Source organism: Theropithecus gelada, chromosome 7b (genome assembly GCF_003255815.1).
Source record: "Theropithecus gelada isolate Dixy chromosome 7b, Tgel_1.0, whole genome shotgun sequence".
In the NCBI taxonomy this organism is placed as follows: domain Eukaryota; kingdom Metazoa; phylum Chordata; class Mammalia; order Primates; family Cercopithecidae; genus Theropithecus; species Theropithecus gelada.
This window is the reverse complement of record NC_037675.1, coordinates 23,870,136-23,878,769: the sequence shown is the minus strand read 5'-3', so window position 1 is coordinate 23,878,769 and position 8,634 is coordinate 23,870,136. Positions and strand designations below refer to the sequence as shown.

General features: G+C 43.9%; 1 protein-coding gene across 1 annotated transcript; it reads left to right on the top strand.

The window, feature by feature from the left end:
• Window positions 1-344: 344 nt before the first annotated feature.
• LOC112628367 (olfactory receptor 6J1) lies at window positions 345-5,944 on the top strand. Its single transcript, XM_025391127.1, is given in 2 exon segments — window positions 345-523; window positions 4,888-5,944. Coding segments are annotated over 2 exon segments (1,236 nt in total).
• The last annotated feature ends 2,690 nt before the right edge of the window (window positions 5,945-8,634 follow it).

Below are 8,634 nucleotides of genomic sequence, written 5' to 3'. Positions count from 1 at the left end.
GAACAAAGCACCATCTAGGAGCTTAGTGGAGAGTGCTCCTTTTCTCTCCCCAACTGGATCAGATTGTGTAGACAGTCTGGGAGGTGCAGCTGGTCAATGCTTAACCCAAGGTGACTTCCTCACACACTCAGGATTAGGGCCAGAGGATTTGTAGACCTCTCCATGCTGGAATGGATGCCATACCTTGTAACTTCCTCAGCAGTTTAAAACATCCAACAGGTACCTTCCAGCTGTCTGCAACACGAGTGCACACTCGTCAGGCAAGAGGTCACAGCTAGGGCAACAATCCACATGAGTTGGGAAGGGCTCATTTCCCCTGTCAAACATTGCTGCTCTCATGTGGAATGCACTGGGGCTTTTTGGTCAAGATAATTACTGTGGAAGATCCTAGGTGGCAGCAAAGCCAGAGTGAACAGACTGAGCCATGGAGGTGGTACAAGGCGACCCCAGCCGAGGTTAGTGCAGACCAACCATTTGGCATTTGGGGGCTGGCTGGGAGCAGCAGTTCTTGTTACAATCTAAGGTGTGTATCTTTGCCTTCAGTAAGCTTCTTGATATTTCTGAAGTGAAGAAATGACTTTCCAGTGGGTGCAGTGGCGCCTTATGCAAAGATGTATTTTGAGAGTTAAATGAATTAAGTGTTCATCCCTTATCTTACCATTTCCCGATTTGGTGACCAAGTCCAAATTCATCCTCCATACTATTCTAGATTTTATAGACTCTGCATATATCTACATTTAGTAATTGCTCGATCTCTCTCTCTCTCTCTGTGTTTGTGTGTGTGTGTGTGTGTGTGTGTGTCTGCCATGCCAGCCAGCGGTCAGGGCTTCTTCTTGGGGCTGTGGCCTTTCCTCCTGTTACATTGGTTCTTTAAGATCCTTGGCAATGATCCATGCTACAACGTAGATGAACCTTAAAAAATATTACAATAAGTGGCTCATACCTGTAATCTCAGCATTTTGGGATGCTGAGACAGGAAGATAGCTTGAGCCCAGGAGTTTGAGACCAGCCTGGGCAACATGGCAAAACCCCTATCACTATAAAAAATACAAAAATTATCCGGGCATGGTGACATGTGCCTGTAGTCCCAGGTACTCGGGTGCCTGAGGTAGGAGGATCACTTGAGCCTGGGAGGCCGAGGCTGTAGTGAGTTATGATTACAGAGTGAGACCCTGTCTCAAAAAATAAAAAAAGTAAAATTATTTTCTAATTAAAAAAAAAAATTAGACCTGGCGTGGTGGCTCACGCCTATAATCCCAGCACTTTGGGAGGCAGAGGTGGATGGATCACCTGAGGTCAGGAGGTCGAGACCAACATGGTGAAACCCTGTCTCTATTGAAAATACAAAAATTTGCTGGGTGTGGTGGCAGATGCCTGTAATCCCAGCTACTTGGGAGGCCGAGGCTGGAGAATCACTTGAATCCAGAGGCAGAGGTTGCAGTGACCAGAGATTGTGTCATTGCACTCCAGCCTGGGTGACAAGAGTGAAACTACATCTCAAAAAAAAAAAAAAAAAATTAGCCAGGTGTGGTGGTGTGCACCTGTAGTCCTAGCTACTTGGGGGCTGAGGCAGGAGGATCGCTTGAGCCCAGGAGTTTGGGGCTGCAGCAAGCTGCCATCATGCCGCTGCACTCCAGCCTCGCTGACAGAGCAGGACCCTGTATCTAAAAAACCTTCAAAATAAAAATAAAGAAAATATTACAGTAAGTGAAAGAAGCTAGACACACATATGGTATGATTCATTTATATGAAATGTCCAGAATAGGCAAGTCTATAGTCAGAAAGTAGAAAAACAGTTTCCAGGAATGGAGGAGGGATCATTAAAATATCCTTAAATCTGCTGGGTATGGTGGCTCACGCCTGTAATCCCAGCACTTTGGGAGGTCAAGGTGGCAGATCATGAGTTCAGGAGTTCGAGACCAGCCTGACTAATATGGTGAAACCCTGTCTCTACTAAAAATATAAAAATTAGCCGGGAGTGGTGGCAGGCACTCAGGTGGCTGAGGCAGAAGAATCGCTTGAACTCGGCAGGTGGAGGTAGCAGTGAACTGAGATCATGCCACTGCACTCCAGCCTGGGTGACAGAGTGAGACTCTATCTCAAAAAAATAAATATATATATTCTTAAGTTGATTGTGGTGTTGGACACACAGGTTTGTGAATACACTAAAAGCTATTGAATTGTATACTTTAAATGGGTGGAATGTATGGTACTTGAATTACATCTCAGTAAAGCTGTTAAAAAAGAAAAGATCCTTGGCAATGCAAATGTGGTGAGTTGTTTGGAGAGACTGTCCATGTGCCAAGGCTACAGGAAGGTAGGGCAGCTCGTGAGGACAGGTTCTATGCAGGAGTGGCTGATACTCTGACTCAGCTTAGATAGGCAGAGGGCAACTCAGTCCTCAGGATTTCTGCAGTCCTCTTCCTTTACTAGATTATTCTTGTTTTTCCAAGTCCAATCCATATTCTTCTTAGTCACTGGTAATTACGTGGCCTCTACTATCCAGAGTCCCTCCTAGATATCTAAGCCCTATTTGACCTTGTCCCTGGAATCTATCAGTTTTCCTGGTAGTTAGTTTGCTTTCCAGACTAATGGCCCAGGACAAATAGCCATGAAAAAACTTTGCCATCCCTTAATTTTTCCTCTGTTTCTGTGATTTCCCTGAAATCAGGTTTCTTCACATCTCTTTTAGACTGAAAGCTGTGTGAGGGCAGGCAATTTTTTACCACCTCTGCAAACTTTCATCAATAACAGGCCCCACAACGTAGTTGGCACTCAATATGTGTTTGCTAATATACGTTTTCAATCCAACCATATATATATATATCTCCAATCAATTCCATACATATATATATATACACAAAATTTTAGGATAATCCTTCCTTCCTTCCTTCCTTCCTTCCTTCCTTCCTTCCTTCCTTCCTTCCTTCCTTCCTTCCTTCCTTTCTCTCTCTCTCTCTCTCTCTCTTTCTTTCTTTCTTTCTTTCTTTCTTTCTTTCTTTCTTTCTTTCTTTCTTTCTTTCTTTTTTCTTTCTTTTCTTCCTTTCTTCCTTTCTTTTTCTTTCTTTCTTTTTTTCTTTCTCTCTCTTTCTTTTCTTTCTTTCTCTCTCTTTCCTTCCTCCCTCCCTCCCACCTTTCCTTCCCCTCATTCCGTTCCCTTCCTTTCTCCTTTTCATCCCTCCCTCCCTCCCTCCCTCTTTCTTTTCCCTCCCTCCCCCTCTCCCCCTTCTCTATACATACTCTTGTTTGTCTCCTGGGGCATATGTGCAAGTTTCTCTACCTAGGAGTAGAATTATTGGGTGACAGAGTATGTGAATGTTCATCTTTACAAGGTCATGACAAATTATTTTCCAAAGCAGTTATATAAGTTTACACTCCCACTAGCAGTGTAAACTTTTTAAGGCTCTACATCCTCGTCAACACTTGTTATTGTCATATTTTTGCTTCTTGACAATATAGTGGATATAAAATTGTATCTTGCTAGTGTCTTAATTTGTATTTCCCTAATTACTAATGAGATCAAGCATCTTTTTGTACATTTATTAGCTATGTTTCTTTCCTCTTTAATGGAGTTCAGGTAGCATGTTTGGCCCATCTTTCTATTGGATTGCTTATCTATTTCTTACTGCGTTGTATGCATCAAAATATTAATTACGTGAGTACTAAAGTTTGTTCATTATCTGTGGCATAAATATGTTCTTCCTGTTTGTGGTTTTCCTTTAACTTTATTTGAAGGATCTTTTAATAAATAGAAATTCTTCATTTTAACGTAGCTTAATTTATTAATATTTTCTTTTCTGTTTAGCACTATTTTGGGTCTTATTTAGTAGATTCTTTTCTACTCTGAGGCCAAAACAACATTCTTCTAGCTTTTCTTCTAAAAGTTTTGATTTTTACATGTAAGTGTTTTGTCCATCTGGAGTGGATGTTAGTGTCTGACATGAGATTGGAAATCAATTTTACTTTTTCCCCTGAGGACAAGCATCAGTACCAGCTTCTTTCACTTCTGACACATATCACTGCTCCACATCTGTGTGGGTCTGTTTCTTGGCTCTGTATGTTGTTCCATGGGTCATTTTTATGTATATTTGTGCCAATACCATCTTGTCTTAATCATTCCAATTTTATAAGTCTTGATATCTGCCAACACGAGGCCCTTCCCTAACTTTCTTCTTCAGCAATGTCTTCTTGGCTACTCTAGGGCCTTTGCTAATTTACATCTCTCCCCCAAAATCGCATCACAATGGTGTCAGTACAAGTTTATAACTTGTTTTAAAAACACTTTTAAAACCTAATAATAATAAATAAATAATGCTTAAAATAATGCTTTAAAGCTTAATCATACATTTTGAATGTTTTGTCATTTATATGTTACTGTAAAATGTAATTTTTCATGGCTACATAATGTATTATTTCTTAAAGGTACCATAATTTGTTTATTTCATCCCCCATTTCTGGATATTAAAGTTGTTGCCAAATTTTCATTATTGTAAAAAATTCTGTGGTGAATATTCTTGTGGCAAAATCTTTTTAACATATCCATGACTACTTCCTCAGGATGGAAGTACAATTTCTGAATTTAAGAATTTGCTTAATTTTAAGGTTTTCGATACACATCGCTAAATTATCTTTTGGAAAGTTCGTATGAACTCTGTGACAGTGTAGGTCTCAGGACACCCTCGTTAACAGTGTACATTATTATCTTCAAAAACCTTGTCCATTTTGATAGGCAAATAATTGAAAGCCAAGCTAAACTTGGATTACATGTCTAACTGGCAGTCCTCATGTTCTATGTTCATATTTTTCTAGTGAGCACCATGGGGTTTCATACACTGAACACTCTCCTAAGTGTTACCTCCCTTTGTTCTGTTAGAAGAATTGAGCCAGGCCCACCAGGCCCGTGGGGAACTGGACTGCAGCGGTGACTGAGTTTGTTCTGCTGGGGTTTTCCCTGAGCAGGGAGGCGGAGCTGCTGTTCCTGGTGCTCCTGCTGCCCATGTTCCTGCTGACTCTTCTGGGGAACCTGCTCATCATCTCCACTGTGCTGTCCTGCTCCCGCCTCCACACCCCCATGTACTTTTTCTTGTGCAACCTCTCTATCCTGGACATCGTCTTCACCTCAGTCATCTCTCCAAAAGTGTTGGCCAACTTAGGATCTGGAGATAAAACCATCTCCTTTGCCGGATGTATCATCCAGTGCTATTTCTACTTTTCCTTGGGCACAGTTGAGTTCCTCCTGCTGACAGTCATGTCCTATGACCGCTATGCCGCCATCTGCTCCCCTCTGAGGTACACCGCCATCATGAGACCTCCTGTCTGCATTGAGACCGTTGTGTTCTCTTGGGTGGGAGGCTTCCTGTCTGTGCTCTTTCCAACCATCCTCATCTCCCAGCTACCCTTCTGTGGCTCCAACATCATTAACCACTTCTTCTGTGACGGTGGACCCTTGCTGGCCCTGGCCTGTGCAGACACCACTGCCATCGAGCTGATGGATTTTATGCTTTCTTCCATGGTCATCCTCTGCTGCATAGTCCTCGCGGCCTATTCCTCTACATACATCATCTTGACAATAGTGCCCATTCCTTCTGCAAGTGGAAGGAAGAAGGCCTTTAATACCTGCGCTTCCCACCTGACCATAGTCATCATTTCTAGTGGTATCACTGTGTGTATCTTTGTGACTCCCTCCCTGAAAGAATATCTGGAGATCAACAAGATCCCTTCAGTTCTGAGCAGTGTGATGACTCCATTCCTCAATCCCTTTATATGTACTCTGAGGAATGACGCCATGCAGGGAGACCTCAGGGATACGTGCGTCAGGGTTTGAGGAGTTTTAGAAAAGAGGATGAGGGCAGTGCTGAGGAGCAGATTGTCCTCCAACAAAGACCACCAAGGAGGGGCTTGCTCTTCTCCACCATGTATGTATTGTGTAAAGCTCCAGTGTTAGAAAGAGAGGAGCTGCCTTAGTGAAAGAGTGAGCTAGCTATAGTCTACAGTGGAAAGACTGACTGTGGAGACAGAGACTTGAACTCTGGCCTTGGTTTTAACTTTAATCTGTGACCGCAGCTGTGTCACCAGCCATTCTGACTCTCAGTACTCTCAGCTGAAGTGCAACAGGGCTGGACTTGATGATCTCTAAGACCTATCCACAATGAATATTGTAAGAATTGAAGGGCCATGCAGTCTATTTCCTCCTAAAGTCCTAACACGTTTGGCCCCACTTCTTTATGGATCCCGAACACAACTGTTCTATCAGCTTGACACAAAGTCCTTCCTGAACTTCTCTGCATGGACCCTCTTTCTTTCCATCCTCTGCAGGATCTTTTTAGAAATAACCTTCATTATTCTCTAATCCACTATCATATCCTGTAATCCATTTTTTTTCTTAGTGGGCATTTGCAATGATTGTGATGGGTGTATGTCATCTGTGTTATTTAATAATATTGCTTTCTGTAATAGAACATGTTCATAATATCCAATATGCTTGTGTTCTTATGTAAGACATGGCCCTGTTCCCGTAGCCACTGATGATTGATCCATGGATGGATAATCTGACCGAAGGCATAACCCATCACCTGCAGGGATACTTACGCACCTAAGAGACTGGCCAATGACCTACGACCTGTGTGGCTTGGCTGGACCAGATGAGCTGTGCAAACAGATAACCACTTTTTTGAGAAATTGAAGCAAAAACCACAGAGATTATTCCACACAAGGGCGATGTTTCCCCTGGAAGCAGAAATAGGCTTGGTGGCTGGAGTGGCCACTTTGGTGCCAGGTACAAGCTGATGAGTAGTTAGAGGAAACCAGTCTGCCCCTCAGAGAGGATGGAGTTGATGTATAGAGAAAAACACAGAAAAGACAGATGAGAGCCCACTCAGTTGCAGAGGCACAACACAAAGAGCCCTCTTCTCTCATGGCTTCCTAGGCCTGGAGCTGGTAGAGTTTTGATTCCTCTTCCTGGATTTGATGTGTTTTGCCTGTACCTGTAAATCAAATCCCTTTTTATTGAGCCATCTTGAGAAGGTCTTAGATTCTTGTGACCAAAAAGCAGCTTGACTACAAAATTCATTATCTCTCCACCAAGCATAGCTTCTCCCCTTTTCTGGCTCCATACACCTGGAAAGAATCTGTTTTGGGCCAGGTGTGGTGGCTCAAGCCTGTAATCCCAGCACTTTGGGAGGCCGAGACGGGCGGATCACGAGGTCAGGAGATCGAGACCATCCTGGCTAACAAGGTGAAACGCCATCTCTACTAAAAAAAATACAAAAAACTAGCCGGGTGAGGTGGTGGGCGCCTGTAGTCCCAGCTACTCGGGAGGCTGAGGCAGGAGAATGGCCTGAACCCGGGAGGTGGAGCTTGCAGTGAGCCCAGATCGCGCCACTGCACTCCAGCCTGGGCGACAGCAGAGCGAGACTCCGTCTCAAAAAAAAAAAAAAAAGAAAATAAAAGAATCTGTTTTGTTTTGTTTTTTGTTTGAGATGGAGTCTCGCTCTGACACCCAGGATGGAGTGCAGTGGCGCAATCTCGGCTCACTGCAACCTCTGCCTCCTAGGTTCAAGTGATTCTCCTGCCTCAGCCTCCTGAGTAGCTGGGACCACAGGCACATGCCACCATGCCCGGATAATTTTTGTATTTTTAGTAGAGATTGGGTTTCACTGTGTTAGCCTGGATGGTCTCGATCTCCTGACCTCGTGATCCGCCCACCTCGGTCTCCCAAAGTGCTGGGATTACAGGCATGAGCCACTGCGCCCAGCCAAGAATGTGTTTTTAACTGCACTCCTAGTCTGAATTCTTGGTGCCCAAACACTGCCTGGGATGCTTAACTGGCCCCCCTCTGGGCCTATGGTTCAGCTCAGTGCAAACCAGCTTTTCAATGTCATCAGAATCTCTGAGGCTTAATTTCTTGTCCTGCTTGGCCACCAGTGCTGCAGCATCCAGTTTGCTAAATTAACCCCTATGCTCTGCGTGGAACTGGTCAGAAGGACATATGCATACCTCAGGAACTGCTGCAGAGTTCTGTGGACATAAATGAAGACCACTCAAATGAGCACAGATACCACTTATTCAGAGCTGGCTATATCAGGGGAGTCAGCCACCATCATTTGCCTTTGGCAGAGAGTCAAAGGCAGGCAGGTGAGTGGAAAGCTTCATAGAAAAAACATGGACAGTCCGGGTATTCACTGACTGGAGGGTTTTGGCATGGGGAGCTGGAGGTGAGCTAACTAGAAGCAGGACATCTTAGGGGATTGGTTTGGGAAGCATATTTGGCTTTCTCTGATTGGTCTTGAATTGGAAAGAAGTGTGGAAGGGGAGGGGGCTTCAGAAATCAGGAAAGTGGGCAGTCATGAACAAGTCTTGTCCATTCTGGGCCAAGTGCTTCAGAGGTTTGGTTGTGGTTTGGCTTCCCTCGAGGGTCCCTTTGGAGTTTCTGAGTCAGAGTTCTGTTGTCATATATGATCTGGCTGTTGTCCACTTTTATATTCAGTCTCTCAGTTCTTACAACCTTGAAATTTCATATAACATTTTAAAGTCTAAGCAGAAGGACAGTCCTCCCAAAGTGGAAAACCAGATCCCGTGAGAACAGATGATGAAAGGTGAGCTCAGGTAAATGGAGCGTTGTTGGGGGTTTGCAGG